This window comes from Syngnathoides biaculeatus, chromosome 4 (assembly GCF_019802595.1).
Source record: "Syngnathoides biaculeatus isolate LvHL_M chromosome 4, ASM1980259v1, whole genome shotgun sequence".
NCBI lineage: Eukaryota > Metazoa > Chordata > Actinopteri > Syngnathiformes > Syngnathidae > Syngnathoides > Syngnathoides biaculeatus.
Genome location: NC_084643.1, coordinates 4513190 through 4529094, shown reverse-complemented (window position 1 = coordinate 4529094; position 15905 = coordinate 4513190). Strand labels below are relative to the sequence as shown.

General features: G+C 44.1%; 3 protein-coding genes across 3 annotated transcripts; 1 reads left to right on the top strand and 2 right to left on the bottom strand.

Moving 5' to 3' along the window:
* Positions 1–15: 15 nt before the first annotated feature.
* On the bottom strand, positions 16–5960 carry rpl6 (ribosomal protein L6). Its single transcript, XM_061817521.1, has 7 exons — positions 5904–5960; positions 4369–4872; positions 4201–4299; positions 2348–2491; positions 522–570; positions 270–454; positions 16–196 (listed from the first exon to the last, which is right to left on the bottom strand). Exons 2-7 carry the CDS (start codon positions 4870–4872, stop codon positions 44–46), a joined length of 1134 nt encoding a protein of 377 aa, XP_061673505.1. The 5' UTR covers positions 5904–5960; the 3' UTR covers positions 16–43.
* A 967-nt stretch (positions 5961–6927) lies between these two features.
* On the bottom strand, positions 6928–13768 carry acaa2 (acetyl-CoA acyltransferase 2). Its single transcript, XM_061817504.1, has 10 exons — positions 13614–13768; positions 12710–12876; positions 12494–12622; positions 12213–12329; positions 11984–12131; positions 10778–10953; positions 10396–10525; positions 10237–10307; positions 7517–7671; positions 6928–7426 (listed from the first exon to the last, which is right to left on the bottom strand). Exons 1-10 carry the CDS (start codon positions 13627–13629, stop codon positions 7345–7347), a joined length of 1191 nt encoding a protein of 396 aa, XP_061673488.1. The 5' UTR covers positions 13630–13768; the 3' UTR covers positions 6928–7344.
* A 175-nt stretch (positions 13769–13943) lies between these two features.
* On the top strand, positions 13944–15877 carry mrpl40 (mitochondrial ribosomal protein L40). The gene is made up of 5 exons (XM_061817507.1): positions 13944–14121; positions 14236–14316; positions 14821–14976; positions 15155–15236; positions 15322–15877. The coding sequence occupies exons 1-5, from the start codon at positions 14060–14062 to the stop codon at positions 15547–15549; spliced, it is 609 nt and encodes a 202-aa protein (XP_061673491.1). The 5' UTR covers positions 13944–14059; the 3' UTR covers positions 15550–15877.
* Positions 15878–15905: the final 28 nt, after the last annotated feature.

The window sequence follows — 15905 nt, the reverse complement described above, 5'->3', positions numbered from 1 at the left end:
TAAATAAATAACTGGAACGTTCCAGAACCTTTTATTAGCACACTTAGAAAACCAGCTTGTGAGGAAATACACCATTGGAAAGGCAGAAGGAACCGCGCAGGTATCCTCTGAGCTGGGGAACTTTCTTGATGAGCGGCATGAGCTGCGAGTCCACCGCCTTCTGGTCCGCCTTCCTCTGCTCGGTCAGCTGGTACTTCTGCGCACGCGAGGAAAAGGGTCGGCCGTCGTTCCGCGAGCTCTCAAACCGGACCCCGGCGGCGCTCGCTTACCTCCTTCTCCGTGTCGAAGATTTCCCCCTCCTGGTGACGAGGCCTCCTCAGCTTCTTCTTCTTGAAGTAGACGTCATTAAGCATCTTGGGGAGCTTCATCGGGGTGATGTCCACTTTGGTGTTGGTGGCGATGACAAACTTCTGGTGAGCCCTGCGCAGGGGGACTCTGTTCAAGGCGAGGGGACCTTGCAGACCCCCAAAAGATGGATTAGTATTTGTCGCTTGCGTGGAAAATGGATGTCGCAAACGTACCGGTGACGAGCAGGAGACCGCTTGGGAGCTGCTTCAGGAAGACCACGCGCTAAAGCACCCAAAAAAAAAAAAAAAAAGTCATTTTCTAAGGTATCCTAATTTTCCAGTCATTTAACAAATGCGTAATAAAACCGGCAACCTCACATTTGCCAGAACTCGCATAAGCAAGTCTGATTCCAGTAGCGAGTCGCCCATTCCGCCATCAGTTGCGTGGGGAGAAACGATTTCATTCGCGAAAGAGATCAACAAGTTGCATTGCACTTGTTTGATTCAAAAGACAAGAGCAGTCCTTGTTTCACGCAATGAGAAAATCCAATTCCATTTTTTTTTTTTATTGAACCACGCCGACAGAAAATGCAAGCAAGAATAAAGGTTGGAGTTAAAGACTACATTTTGCATGAATTATTTTTTTTTAATTAATTGGCCTCACAGTTCTGAGGGTGACGGTCTGAGCGCTCCCCCGTGCCGAAAAGTCCCCTTGTGAGACAATTACTGAGAAATCCAAAAGTATTAACATATCTGTTCGTCTTTGTGAGACGAACACAGCGAACACGAACACTCGGCGACAAGTTGTCAAACGGCACACGAAGCATAGATGCGGATGTTTCAGACTGGCTGGGAGTTTACAAAATATACAAACATGCACATTAATATACACACATGCATCACAAGACGACTTTTCACCGGGAGCGCCCAGACCATCACACCGGGTTCAATCCGAGCCCTGCCTGTGTGGCGTTTCCATGTTCTCCGCGGGTTTCCTCCCACATCCCAAAAACATGCAACATTAATTGGACACCCTAAATTGCCCCAAGGTGTGATTGTGACCGTTTGTCTCGGTGTGCCCTGGAATCGGCTGGCAACCAGTTCAGGGTGTACCCCGCCTCCTCCCCGTTAACGGCCGGGATAGGCTCCTGCACTCTCGCGATCCTCGTGAGGATAAGTGGCCAAGAAAAACGAACCGATATAAGAATACATCAGGTGCCGCAATAAGACATGCTCGGCTACAGCTGTACTGGCTGCTTTTCAGTGGCCTGTGTTACACTTATGACCGAAATGCATTTTCACAGCGATATTGACGACCATCATTTCCGGCCCATGAGCTGTGACTTTTCCCACACGCTTTGGTTTTTATGGCGATATGGCTCATTTGTGCATTATTTCCTAACGGCCGCAAGGGGGCACTCGAGCGGAAAACGTAGGAGTGAGACTGGTGGAATATATGTGCCGAGAACGTGACTTTTACCGGTCCGGCCTTGTTAGACACAAGTGTTACTGCCCCGTGTCTCAGTGATTTTTACCGGTATGTTTTCTTTCTTCTTTTTTTTTTTTTTTTTTTAAACCAACCCAGCGTTAAATTCTCTGTGTACCCTCATTATAAATATCTTGTGTTTCAACGCCAGTTTCAACGTGGGCACTTGCGGCTTTTACGCGGCTGCGGCCTGTGTATGTACCAAATGGTATTTCCTTTACAAAAGCACCGGGTGAGGCTTATAACCAGGTGCGCTCTGTAGGCCGGAAATTACAGTACTTATGTTACCACTGAGCTGCATTCTCACAGCGATATTGACCAATGATGACAAACCCGCAAGATGTAACCTCACCCATTTGGCTAGAATTTAATATATCGCTTTGGTATGTTCCCCCTTGTGATGATTTTATCACATTTTTACTGTGTTTTGAGTGCCAGTCAGTGGCGACAAGAAGACCGACTTCAGAAGAGCAAATTATTGTCAATTGACGAGTGCTGCAACTTCATTTATTTATTTATTTGCCGCTACTGTAACAACATGGTGCCAAGAACGCCGTGCAGTCGCAATTCCTACCTTCCCGCGGTGGCGGCCGGTGAGCAGGATGAGAACGGTGCCCGGTGTGATGGAGGAGCGCAGCCGCCTCCTGTGCTGGCTGAAGGGCTTCTTCCCGTGGCTCTTCAGCTTGCGGGGGACGTCCTCTGTGGGGTAGTAGCGGGGCTGCCGGGACACGAGGAAACAAACATTCAACTGTAAGAATGTCACGTGCATAAAACCACAGTATAAAGTATTTGGGAAATATAAACTACTCAAAAAGTATTTGGACTCTCTTTGGTATTTGGACCACCCACTTCTACGCCTCTCTGTGACTCTTCCAATCTTTCTAGTACCGTGACACTACGACAAACCGGCCACTTCCCTTTGTTAACATCCTGTTTCCTTGCAATGGCGAGAAACTGCTGATCAATTATTAGCAGTCATTTTGGTTTCATAATGCCAAAATGAAAATAGCGTGATGACGAGGCCTGATAAAAGTTCTTATTGGGCCAGTGCATGTATCAGTCCGTGGATCAAACGTCAGCCATTTTGTCATTGAAAACATTGCTAGACAACAAAGTGGGTCACAAAGTAAGCATTGATCAGTTGGATAGCATAAATAGTGCATCTTCAGTTCACCTGGAAATTTCACTCAAAAGCAAAAATATCATTTTTTGGGGTGTCATACAGACTCGTAATGCTCAATGGGTGGCACACACGATTACTCTAGTGGGAAGGTAGAAATTACTCCCTCATTACAGCTCAGTCGTATTTATCAAGTTCAATATACATTTCTCTTTTAATTTCCAATTCTTCAAATACAATTTTTATCTGATGTGCAATACATTTTGAGTGATTCACCAAGTAGTTTTTATTTTTCTCCATCACACCTAATGTTACAAGTGTACATTTTTTACAGTAGCTTCCACTAATATTAAATGAACATTTTGGGAAAAACTGGTTCTGATAAAGGCGAGCCCACTGCATGACTTTTAGTGTTAGTCGTTGTGGTTTTTGCAGAGTAATATTTTGTTTAAAGGGTCACTGTCATGAAATTGATGATTTTTAGTATGTTATTAATGTGTGTGTGTGTGTGTGGGGGGGGGCAGCTGGAATGCAACCATTTGTTTTTTCACCAAACAACATGATTTTGACGTATATGGCTCTTCATCACGTCCACCATGAAAATCCTCTCGAGGGATTTGTTTTCGACAAGTAGCCTGAAGTGATGTTAGTAGCAGATGACCACTCAGGCGCTCTCGTATGTTTCTACTAGTTTTATCTGCTTTCTTCCTTTGCGTTAGCCAAAATGCCGGCTCGTTGTATTTCTGGATATTGCTCGAACACTCGGGAAGGTGGATTCATTCTTTACACTTTTCAAAAAGACCCGGTTCGTCGTGAAAAATGAACTGCACTACTTTAAAAAAAAAAAAAGAAAAAAAAAAAAAAGAGAGAAAAACAATACTGGGGCGGTGGGACGTAGAATGTAACAAAAGATACCCGTACGTAAGTCGGGTGCTAAATGTGTTGATGTTCCCGTCACTGACTGCTTCGGCCGGGGTGGCTCATACATACTGTCTGGGAGTCTGTTGTAAGTTAGAAGTGAGCCGCATATCATCTAAATATGACTCGAAATGAAAAGATAGGGAAATATTGCCACGGTGACGTCACTCGATTGTGAAACGTCCTCTTCTTCGAAAAGAACTTTCGTCTCCCATAGTAGGTGGCACACCGTGTTTTGAATGGTGAATGTCCCGATGTACAGACGTTGCAGGCAATATGGCAACCACTTCAATGTCGAATGACACTTCCGCAATAATGTTATATGTGTTTTTCATTACAATATCTATTTCAGAATGACTGGTGTATCATAATGTGTTGTTCCTCCATACCAACTTGCGAAGCTTGACCTTACGGGTGCCTCCATTCTTGTCACCGCCAACGGTCTTGACAACGTAGGTTTTGCGTTTCGCTTTCAACTTCTTCTCCACCTGAAAGCACGACAACACAAGTGTCATTCCTTCGACATAAACGTTAACGCTGACAGTGGGACTCCTCACCTTAGTCTCGGACATCTTGGTCTTCCGCTTGTACATGGCGCGACGAGCGTACATAGCCGAGCGGGAGTAACGGCCGATACCCCGGGCCAGGACCGGGTTACGGCTCGCGTGCGCCTTCTTGGCTAGTGATTTCCCTTCCGTCGCAGGTTTTTTGTCACCCGCCGCCGGCTTTTTGTCTCCCGCCACAGGTTTTTTGTCTCCTGCCGCCGGCTTTTTACCTTTCGCCACAAACTTTTTGCCTGCCGCCACCGGCTTTTTGCCTCCCGGGGCTAGCTTTTTGCCTCCCGCCGCCGGCTTCTTGGCTCCCGCAGCCGGCTTCTTGCCTCCCGCAGCCGGCTTCTTGGCTGCCGCCGACGGCTTTTTGTCACCCGCCGACGGCTTTTTGTCACCCGCCGACGGCTTTTTGTCACCCGCCGACGGCTTTTTGTTACCCGCCGACGGCTTTTTGTCACCCGCCGCAGGCTTTTTGTCTCCCGCCGCAGGCTTTTTGTCTCCCTCTGCCATCTAACATAACAATATGTGCGTCATTAATCAATATGCAGCACGTTCAACATATAATGCACGTCAAATGAATATGAGATCATTAAAAGCTGTTCGGATGCTTTATTATTCCACAAGTGAAACTCACGGCCCTAAAACAAACATAAAAACACAAAGGATGCATTAGGAATATAACTTCAAATGTTGTTATTAAGTCAACACTCATGTGACGAGAGTCAATGTTGACGAGTTACTTCGCAGTGGTATTTTATTCCCTATTCCTATTTCAACCCAACACAGCAATTTTTTCTATATTTGTGGCATTTGTTGTGTCCCAAATCAGACCTTTGCGTGTGTAGTGGAGAAATTTCCCACTCTACTTCAATTTGGACTGTATGGGGGATCCCCCCTTGTACTGATTCTCCCTCATTCACTACAAAGACAATTGAGAAAACAAGACTCATTTTATTCGACGGACTCCAACTCCTCTTCAAACCAAAAACACGCAATTAGTGACTTGTCAACGTCACGCACTAAACGCCATCGTGGAGCAGGAGTAGACTACACAGTACAAACTTAAGCAAGATTGCCAACTTACTACTATCAAATAGTATAATAAACATAGCATCTACACAAGTCAGTTTCCGTAATACCACAATGAATGACAACGTTCGCTACCAGCAAATAAGTAAGCGGCACCGGGTTTACATTTAGCTGGAGCCGCAAAGAACCTAGTTAAATGAGACTAGCGGCTTTCTATTCCATTTATACGAGCTGACATTATGTATTTATGCTACTAAACTCGCAATGCCACCGCACTCTTCCAACACGTTTCTGTTAGCCACCATCCGAAACTAGCAGGCGGCCCTGGCTACCGACAAATCAAGCCGTATATTCAGTTCATCCTTGCGTATTAACGAGTAATACCGACTCACGACGCACAGTCTAAGCGCATAGATTCATGTTGTCGTATTTTTAGAGCGTAACAATGCTCCGATAACTGTGATTGGGATGGATTTGATTCACATCGAAGAAGGACAGCTATGCAGTCTTACCTCTGCTAAGAAAAAAAGAACGACATCCGGGGAAGTGACGCATATAACGACGCATTATGATGACGTTGTATCAAACTTATTCCGTGTCGTTGTGTGACATGTGTAAAGTTCAATTTTATGAGCAACGATCGTTGTTTAGAAATATTGTAATCAACAATAAAGATAAGTCGGACTCAAACTTGTACAATTTTTACATTTGAATTTGTTGTACCGCAAAGTCCAGCTCTCTCTCAAACACGTGAGCACATTTAAAAAAAGGCCTCATAAAGAAAAACTTTTTTTGTGTGTGTCCACCACATGTCGTCGTTAATGTAACGGATAACCTGGAGCCTATCCCAGCTGACTTTGAGCGAAAGGTGGCGCACACCCAGGACTGGTCACCAGTCATTCATCCACCCATTTTCCTAGCTGCTTATCCTCAGAAAGGTCACGGGAGTGTCACGGCCTATAAATCATTGGGCAATCTTTTATTTATTTTCAATGTATATTGAATTTAGAGATGGCAAGGACTTACTAATATACAGTATTGCACTTGTAACATCTTTTGTCGTAATGTTACACTAATACAGCGGCGTCAAAATCATTTTTCTTGCGGGCCACTTTGTGGTTCCAGTTTCCCTCATAGGGCCGTTATGACTGAAACAATCCAAATATTTCGTCTCGTCGTATATGCATCATGAATCTATGATCTACGTTTGGAATCAGAAATCATGGATAATGTGTTTTTTCCACTAATCATGTTTGGTAACACAAAAATGCTTAGAATATCTCAAATTTATCATTTATGATGCATGACAAATTTTTGTAAAAGTGTTGACAAGAATAATTGAAATTGACACTCTCTTTGCGGGTCACATAAAATCATGTCGGGTCAGATCTGGCCCCCGGGCCTTGGGTTTGACCCCTGTGCCCTAATATTACATATAAAACTCACATCCTAAGCAGCACATGATGTAGTGGCAGCATGAATCCAATTTTAATATTTCTCGGGACTGACACAGGTGGTATAAGCAAGAACAAAACATTTTCCAAAAATGTCATTTATTAAGATCCTCCAACAAAGACAAAATATTTGAGATGTATAGTCAATATAACGGAGTGATCAAAATACGAGGCACACCAATGTATGCAATTTAATGTATCACAAGCGTTAAACAAAATCACCCGTTAGCGTTTCATAACAATAGTCATTCATTTATCAAAGTAAGGCAGGACTGCGAACTGTCATTCATTATTATTATTTTTTTTTATGTAAATAGACTGATGTTGGTAAAAGGAAAACACAATCTAACCTTTAGTCATCGTCTATTTGATTGCACGTCCCAGAATAAACGAGGAATCAGTCATTCAAGCTGGTAAGGCCGAATGCATTGTGATGTGACGCAAGCAGTTTTTTGCATGAACGTGGACGCGGACTCTTCTTAGCGGCTCGACGGCTCACTCAGCACCGTTCGAGGACGACGGCGATTCCTTGACCGCCTCCAATGCAAGCCGATCCGACGGCGTACTTGCCGCCCCGTCGCCTGCCGCGGAAGAAAAAAAAAAAAAAAAAATCATTCAGAGCCAGATGAAATAACTTCTGATGGTAGCGCCCATTGCCGTGAGCACGCTACCTGAGCTCATGAACCAGGTGAGCGGTGATGCGGGCCCCCGAAGCGCCGAGAGGATGCCCGATGGCAATGGCGCCGCCGTTGACGTTGCTTTTTTCTGGATCCAGTCCCAGGGCCTTGGACACTGCCAAGAACTGCGGGGCAAAAGCCTCATTCACCTGCGTAAAAGATAAACCACAATTATATTTATGTTGACAGCAATTCCTGATCAAGGGCGTTCAATTCCAGACCACCCTGCAATAGACGAAATGTGCAAATCAATGACCAACTATTTAAAGCATATTTTTACACATTTGAAACTTTCATCAACACACTTACACTACACCATCAACAACCAAAATAATATATGCATATGGGTGAAGGTATTATTTTTGTCCACTTGGATCACCATCCACATATTTTACACCATAGAAACTCTGACCATGTATGCCTTTAGAAAGCGGGTGTGATCTGTTGAGTAACATAGATGTGGAGATATAAGAGGATGTACAGTCGGTCAACTATTTCCTGGCTTTCGACGCTGTGGTTTACAGTGAGAGTGTCAGTTGAGGCCATCAGCAGGTGTACTAAAGTGCATGGAAGGTCTTCAATGCACCTTTTTGCTAATATTATACATTTTTTTTTTTAATGCAGAATTCGAACTTCAAATCCGTTACGAAGAAAACATTTGAAAAAAATGATCGCACAGTCGCTGGAAAAAGACGGAAACGAACCAGAAACAGCAGAGTAGGAACGTGACGTCAGAACCGGTGATAGCAATGGCGAGCGTCGGAATACAATGGTACCTCGGTTCTCAACCACAATCAGTTCCAGTAGGCCGGTTGAAAACCGAAGCGCGTTTTCCCATTACAATGAATGGAAAATGAAATAATGCGTTCCAAGCCTAAGAAATATTTTTAGTGTTTTTTCAGCTTTTCCTGATAATAAACTGCATAGTAGAAATGCATGTATAGTTTAAATAACTTATCAAATTAAATAATTTAAGAAATATATTTAGTTTTTGCTTCAAATGTATGCTTTATTAGTAGAGTATGCTAGGGTGGGAGTGCATTGCCGTATCTGCGGCGACTTGGCCCCCGGCCTTGTAAACCATGCATCCATTTTCTTTGCCGCTTATCCTCACAAGGGTCGCAAGGAGTGCTGGAGCCTATCCCAGCTGTCAACAGGCAGGAGGCAGGGTACACCCTGAACTGGTTGCCAGCCAATCGCAGGGCACATATAGATGAACAACCATTCACACTCACAATCACACCAAGGGGCAATTTAGAGTGTCCAATTAATGTTGCATGTTTTTGGGATGTGGGAGGAAACCGGAGTGGCCACCCGGAGAAAACCCACGCAGGCACGGGGGAGAACACACAAACTTCACACAGGCGGGGCCGGGATGGAATCCGGGTCCTCAGAACTGTGAGGCCAACGCTTTGCCAGCTGCGCCAGCGTGCCGCCCCAATGCAAATTTCCCAATATTTCGAGTGATGAAAAATATTCTGAAAGGTGCCACGAAGACGGTGAAGAACACAAGCTGTATAAAGCCGTTAAAGGTTATCAATTTGAGATAGACAGCACACACGTTCAAATGCAGACGAAACAGTTGGTCGAGAAACCATGAAAAAAGTGCCGAGCCCGCAGGGGGGCAGGATATGCCTCGTGTTGGAAACAAAGACTGGTAAGCATTTGTGAAGTTCTTGTTTGGTTTAGTTAGTCACCAACTGATAAATAGTAAAGGCTTCGATAACCTGAATGTGTATACAAAGTTTTCGGTCTTGTTTGGAAATTATGCAAACGCCGTGTATTTAGTAAATAGGTACGGGACCACCGGTCTGTTCATTGTACAGCGCGATGGATCTGCCTGTGCTTGTATGAGAAACTATTGGCAGAACAATTTGTTTACCTGTAGTGACGTCTGAGGTCAGCCACGCACGTTTTTCCAAACATGGGAAACTAGGTGAAAGTTCACAGACTTTAAGCCAAAAACACTTTTATTTTTTGGTTAAAAACATCAAAAAGGTTGTGCATTTTATGGTACAAGATAAGATCATTTGCGCTAGAAACGGGACATTCCATACACTTTAAGAATGTACTTTTGGTTCCTGTAATGTGTGATATTTGTTCCATAATATGATTGAAAGAGTTGTTTCTATTCTCCCTCTATCCAAACCACCTGTTATGGGTTCAAATTAGTTCTAACCAGCGGTGGTAGGCTATATCCAAATAATTGGTAGCTAGTAGCTAGCGTGTAGCTGGTGTCTTACTTGCGTGTCTCAGTGATATTTCCCAGTAAGTTTTATTTTAACCGACCCTGTTAGTGCTGTGCTAGCGTGTTGCTGCTGTGTTACTGGCGTGTCTCAGTGATATTTACCGGTAAGTTTTATTTTCGGCCCTGTTAGCGTTAGTGCTAGCATTAGCGCTAGGTTTAGCACCGCGCTAGCGTTAGCGCAGCGCTAGAGTTAAACTCTTTCTGTGTCCCGTCTTTCTTTGTAAATATCTCGTGTTTCAATGTGGGCACTTGCGGCTTTTACACAGCTGCGGCGTATGTATGTACCAAGTGGTATTTCCTCTAGAAATGTACTCGGTGAGGCTTGCAACCAGCTGCGCTCTGTAGGGCGGAAGTACGGTATATTGTTATCCTTCATTGGTGGTCTTAGCCTGAACGGCACCGTGTTCAAGACCCATAATAAGAGGTATAAATAATTGATGAGCAACCTTCAACTTCAATTACTGACCTCCACCAGGTCCATGTCACTAAGCGATAGTCCAGCTTTTTTCAGAGCCTCTGTGATGGCTGGAACGGGCCCTGCGTGAGTAAAAAAAAATAAAAATTCTCAACGTGGTTCCATTTGAAATGAACACTTGGCTGTATTCTTCACGTGAGCACGACTCACCGATTCCCATGATGCTCGGGTCGCAGCCAGACACATGATAGGCCACAATTCTAGCCAGCGGAGTCAGCTTGTGTTGACTGAGTGCATCCTCGCTGGCAATCACCAACGCAGCGGCGCCGTCCGACACGCCCTGCGGCGATAGTTTAGCTTAGTGGAACTGAACAACATATGCAAATATTTCATCGCAGTAACCCATTTCATAACATTTGTACACAATACACGCTAGGGTACTTGCTATTTTCTCAAGTGCTTTACCACGCTCAAATGACACAGACCGGTTTGTTCCATTGGCGCCATTGCCACCCGGAAGGTGGATAGTTTCTACTGAAAATGGCCTGGAACATTCTTTTTCCACGGGGTCACAGTAGAGCTCAGGACTCACCGAAGCGTTCGCGGCAGTAACGCTGCCTCCCTTCTTGAAGACGGTCGGCAGTTTCGCCATCTGCTCCAACGTGGTCTGAGGACGAGGGTGTTCGTCCTGAGCCATGGACGTTTGGCCTTTCTTTGATTTCAGATCAATTGGAGCCATTTCTGCGGTGAAGCGGCCGGCCTCGTGAGCTGAGGAAAAAGCCAAAGAAGTATTGAATTTGTATGTTCTCCCCCGTGCCTGCGCGGGTTTTCTCCGGGGACTCCGGTTTCCTCCCACATCCCAAAAACATGCACCATTAATTGGACACTCTAAATTGCCCGTAGGTGTGATTGTGATTGCGGCTGTTTGTCTCCATGTGCCCTGCGATTGGCTGGCAACCAGTTCAGGGTGTACCCCCGCCTCCTGCCCGTTGACAGCTGGGATAGGCTCCAGCACTCCCTGCAACCCTCGTGAGGATAAGCGGCAAAGAAAATGGATGGATGGATGAATACAAAGAATGGGCTTCGCTACTAAAAAAGATTCGTAAAGTTGTACTATTATGTAAAAATGTTACAAGAATAACTCGGGGGAAATTTAAATTTTCCATGAAAAAAAGTAGCATTTTTGTGAAATGAAAACAGAAAACTATGAATTATGAAATAATGATTGGAATTAAATAAAACATTGTTTTCTAGTAAAAATATACTTCTTAAAAACAAAGTCTCTCTCTTAGACCAAATGATCACATTCATAAACCAGACAAATCATAATGTAACAAGGATATTTTTTTTTTTTTAAGACTTCAACTATTCTTAATTTTTTCTGATATGTCATTGAACTCTTTGGCCTCACAGTTCTGAGGTCCCGGGTTCAATCCCGGTCCCGCCTAGTGTGTAGTTTCCATGTTCTCCGCGTGCCTGCGCGGGTTTTCTCCGGGCACTCCAGTTTCCTCCCACTACCCAAAAACATGCAACATTAATTGCACACTTTAAATTGCCCCTAGGTTTGATTGTGAGTGCAGCTGTTTGTCTCGGTGTGCCCTGCGATTGGCTGGCAACCAGTTCAGGGTGGACACCCTCTCCTGCCCGTTGACAGCTGGGCTAGGCTCAAGCACTCCCGCGACCCTCGTGAGGATAAGCGGCTCAGAAAATGGATGGATGGAAGTCTATGGGCAACTTTATACAAGACGGACACTGTGTGTGAGTGAGAGGTGGGCGGAAAAGTGTAAGATCCTCCGACCTGCTTTCCATTTTTGCTGTGTCTGGTACGCGTAGTTGTCGCAATCCTCTCGTGTTATTTTGTACTTGTCAGCCAGGTTTTCCGCCGTGATGCCCATCGGGATTTTTACGTGTAGGTCAGTCAACCCGGCCCACAAGGTGTCCTCCAGCTGTCAATCAAGGCATTTTGAGAGCGTTTCTAAAAACAAAACGTTTGTGCTGCTAAGTACGACGAGGAAGACAAAGCCAACCTTGAGATCGAGCCCGAACTTTGTACCGAATCGAATGTTGCGAACGGCGTACGGAGCCTGGCTCATGCTCTCCGAACCGCCGCACAGCACAACTTCTGAGTCCTTCACACAAATCTCCTGCAAACACACAAGGTAACACAATGGTTTTTTTTTTTTTATTTTGTCAATGAAAAACAAACTAATTCTGGATATGTGTAAAATAAATATGGGCCGTTTTTCTCAAACTGGGGCTGGGTCATTTTACTTCAGCCGAACGCGGGTGTTCTCGGAGACGGTCTCACCTGAGCCCCATTGATGATAGACTGGAAACCAGATCCACACAGCCTGTTGACAGTGAGAGCGGGCACAGGGATGGGAACGCCGCACCTAAGACCAACATGGCGTGCGATGTAGGGGGCGTCTGCTGAGCTCTGAAAGGAATTGAAAATAATGCATAACACCATCTAAACCATGCTGTTCATAATTTTGTGCTGTTACAAAGTGGAGGAGTTCAACACCTGCATGACATTCCCCATGATGACGCTGTCGACGAGCTCGGGCGCCACACCGCCCGCCGCCAGGGCCGCCTTGGCCGCGTGCTCGGCCAGGTCCGTTGCGGTGTGATCCTTCAGGACGCCACCGTAGGTGCCGAACGGAGTGCGCTTGGCGGCTACAATGAAGACCCCTGGCAAGAAAACAGTAGCGTGGTTTCAATATCATCTGGCATCGTCTTTCAGTCCTGCAAACCGTTGATTGGGGGGGGAAGAGGACTAGAAAAGGGTCAATGGTCATGCCCTGTAACTGGCGCGCTAGATTTTCCCACCCCACACGTTTTGTCTCATGCCAGTTACACTGTGTGCAGTACATTAATTTAATACCTGATGTTCTATTGGTATCTACACCCATTTTGTTCCGCAGCGACTTTAAAATTGTTTGGATTTGTGTACACCATTTCCGTCAATGATCGTATTAAGTAGAGATGGACTGATAACTCCTCAAATTCTTTGAGCACTTAAAATGCACAATAAAGTTAAGTTATTCTAAAAGTAACCTTATCATCACTGATTAAATAACTGATTAAACATGTTTCTTTTTATCCGGTACAATTTTACATTTACTTCTTTAAGTGACCTCAGCACTTTTACCATCGCAACAAGGGGTTCTTCTTTCCACAAATTCAAGTTCCAAATTATTCCCAACTTTGCAGTCTAAATGTCCAAACTTCCAAGCTTTTATTCAATGAGGTAAAAAAAAAAAAAAAGCCTAAATTTACTACTCATGTTGTCCAAATTTCGATAGATGTCTGTGGAACATTGCCACACATTGTCAGGCAGTTCCATTGACGCCTTTCAAGTCGAAATTCAGACACGCCGATTCACTTATTTGGCTTTGATTATTCTTGATATTTTCAGGTGTACTTACCTCTGAGCAGAGACATGACAACGTACAAAGTCGGAATCTAACTGGTCACTGACTAAATGTTTTCGTCCACTCATCCAAGTCTAGACCCCCAAACTGTGCGACCTTTCCCCTAAATAATCATGCCAAATCTACCTTTTGAACTGTAGTAACAGATTCGATAGTAAAGTCGCAAAAATAAACAATGATCCCAATAGAATTGTGAAAAATATTAATTATTATTGAGGATGTCATTATGTCGTCTTAGTTGTAGTTTACAAGTCAAGTGGAATTCAAAGTGATTATTTACGGTACACATATTTCACGAATATGTAATTTAAGGATGAACGCTAGCTGTTGTACGTCATCAATCCGCGCCGCCTCTTTCCTCACAGAAGTATCGTAATGTGATGGGACTTTTTCTTTATTTTCTTATAGTTCTTTGAGGAAATTAGCAAATCTTTAACTAGATGGCTGCGGCTGTTTTTCGGTATGTCGGTAGGACATTAGTCCGACAGACAGCTCCGGTGGGGTAAGTTTAAGAAGCTATATCTTCCGCGATGCTAGAGGTTATTTCATTGACAATTGCTTCTGGATTGTTTGGCTTTCCCTAATGTTTTTTTCCCCGCTGGTTGTGGCTTGTCAGGGTTGTCTCGACAGAAAATGGTGGCGTTCACACTCCGTGGTTTACTGCGGTGATGGCACTAAGGACGTCTGCTCCTCTCAGGTAGGATTTATTCTGGAAAAGACTGATCCTCACAAAATCTGATTTTCACTGTAAAGAGCCACGAATGTCGTAAGTAAATAATTGTCGTATCATCTGTAACCAATGGAAACAAAGCCATTAATCTCTTCCACCCCTCAAAGTGTTTTATTTTATGAAAACCAATGACATTCGGATTGTGGTACTTCTGTTGTGATGCCAGGGGACACAATAATATGAAGATGGTTTCAGTTTAGCTGAGTAAGATTCAGTAATATTAGTCATATTTTGCAGAGGAAGGATCATGTAAAGTATCCACATATATTATATTGTCCATGTTTCTGAAAATTCAAAGTTGTAACGTATTTGATTTCTGGCACGTCATAAATAAAAGCATGTGTAAACGGCCTTGAGCGTTATTGTTTAAAAAAAAAAAAAAAGTCTTGTAGATCTGTTGAAGAATTATCGGTAAATACGCCCTTAAACAGTTTTTGTGTGCGTGTTGCCGTTGTTTGTCCTTTCTTGAAGTGCGGAGCCCAAGAAGAAGAAGAAAGTGGACCCCAGAAGAGAGGTGATGATCAGGGAGAGGCTGAAGAAGAAACTGAAGAAGTTGGAGAGGGTTCCACCGGAGTTCATCCCCATCGAGGACTTTGTCACTCCAGTTAAATGTTTGGATCAGACCAGGTGCAATTTGTTTTATTATTTGTTATTATTTTTTTCATCTGGTGACAGTTTCTATAAATGAATTCCATTTTCTGTGGATAACAACTTCAACCAGCTAAGTTTGGATTGTGTTCAATCTCGACGGTTTCAAATGTACCCGCTTAGCTTCTTGTCTGCTCATCCTGAATCTTGAACAAAGGGCCCGGGCTGCTCCGAGGTTGTCTTTCGAGGAAAGCGAAAGCCGAGCTCTGCTGCTGAAGGAGTGGTGTCGATACAAACACGTAATCGCTTCCTTTCCTCAAGATAAACATTTTTTTTACTGCCGACATTCAGTTCAAACGCTACGATACGTCTTGTTTTTTGCAGGAGCAGCATTTGGCTGAAATGCAAGCCATCGAACTTGCCCTGGAAGCCCAGGCGGAGGCGCTGGATGAGCTCAAAGCTGAATCTGAGGAGCTCTACCAGGCGGCGTTGAAGCCAGATCCCCACCTGTTCCCTTTCTCCCACGAGGGCCCCGCGTACACGCCGCCAAAGACTAATTACGAAGCGCCTGATGGGAAGTACATGGATGTCACCAAAGTCTACACACAATGAGTTGCGTATATGTGTTACTTGTGTATTTTATTTTATTATTTTTTTTAATGGTGACAACTGATTTCACCTGCTGGATCAACAAAACATTTTTAAATTATGCAATAAATAGCCGATTTTGAAAACAAATTAGAATCTGTAAATGTTTAGTGGATATGGCAAGTTTTCCAAAGCAGAAATTGTTCTCGATTAACTTTTATTCCACTTTTAACCCAGCAATGTGGAATAACCCGGGTAAAATTCCCAAGTGTGCAGCACTCAAAACTCAGTGGTGGTATGTACAGTGCATGATATTTTTACAGTTAGTTACAGCACCCTTTGTCCTCGACAGTTTTAAGAGTCCTGAGGTTTTTCATGGT

What these genes read in the sequence shown, in the direction of transcription:
- rpl6 (XM_061817521.1), bottom strand. Translation starts at nt 4,872, where the DNA reads ATGGCAGAGGGAGACAAAAAGCCTGCGGCGGGAGACAAAAAGCCTGCG. An exon ending in AGGTCAAGCTTCGCAAGTTG is followed by an intron (nt 2,492 to 4,200) that starts GTATGGAGGAAC and finishes GTGTCCCGGCAG; the next exon opens with CCCCGCTACTACCCCACAGA. An exon ending in CCGGCCGCCACCGCGGGAAG is followed by an intron (nt 571 to 2,347) that starts GTAGGAATTGCG and finishes TGGGTGCTTTAG; the next exon opens with CGCGTGGTCTTCCTGAAGCA.
- acaa2 (XM_061817504.1), bottom strand. An exon ending in ACAGCAAAAATGGAAAGCAG is followed by an intron (nt 10,954 to 11,983) that starts GTCGGAGGATCT and finishes CTTTTTCCTCAG; the next exon opens with CTCACGAGGCCGGCCGCTTC. An exon ending in CCCGAGCATCATGGGAATCG is followed by an intron (nt 10,308 to 10,395) that starts GTGAGTCGTGCT and finishes TTACTCACGCAG; the next exon opens with GGCCCGTTCCAGCCATCACA.
- mrpl40 (XM_061817507.1), top strand. Translation starts at nt 14,060, where the DNA reads ATGGCTGCGGCTGTTTTTCGGTATGTCGGTAGGACATTAGTCCGACAG. An exon ending in CGACAGACAGCTCCGGTGGG is followed by an intron (nt 14,122 to 14,235) that starts GTAAGTTTAAGA and finishes GTGGCTTGTCAG; the next exon opens with GGTTGTCTCGACAGAAAATG. An exon ending in AAATGTTTGGATCAGACCAG is followed by an intron (nt 14,977 to 15,154) that starts GTGCAATTTGTT and finishes TCTTGAACAAAG; the next exon opens with GGCCCGGGCTGCTCCGAGGT.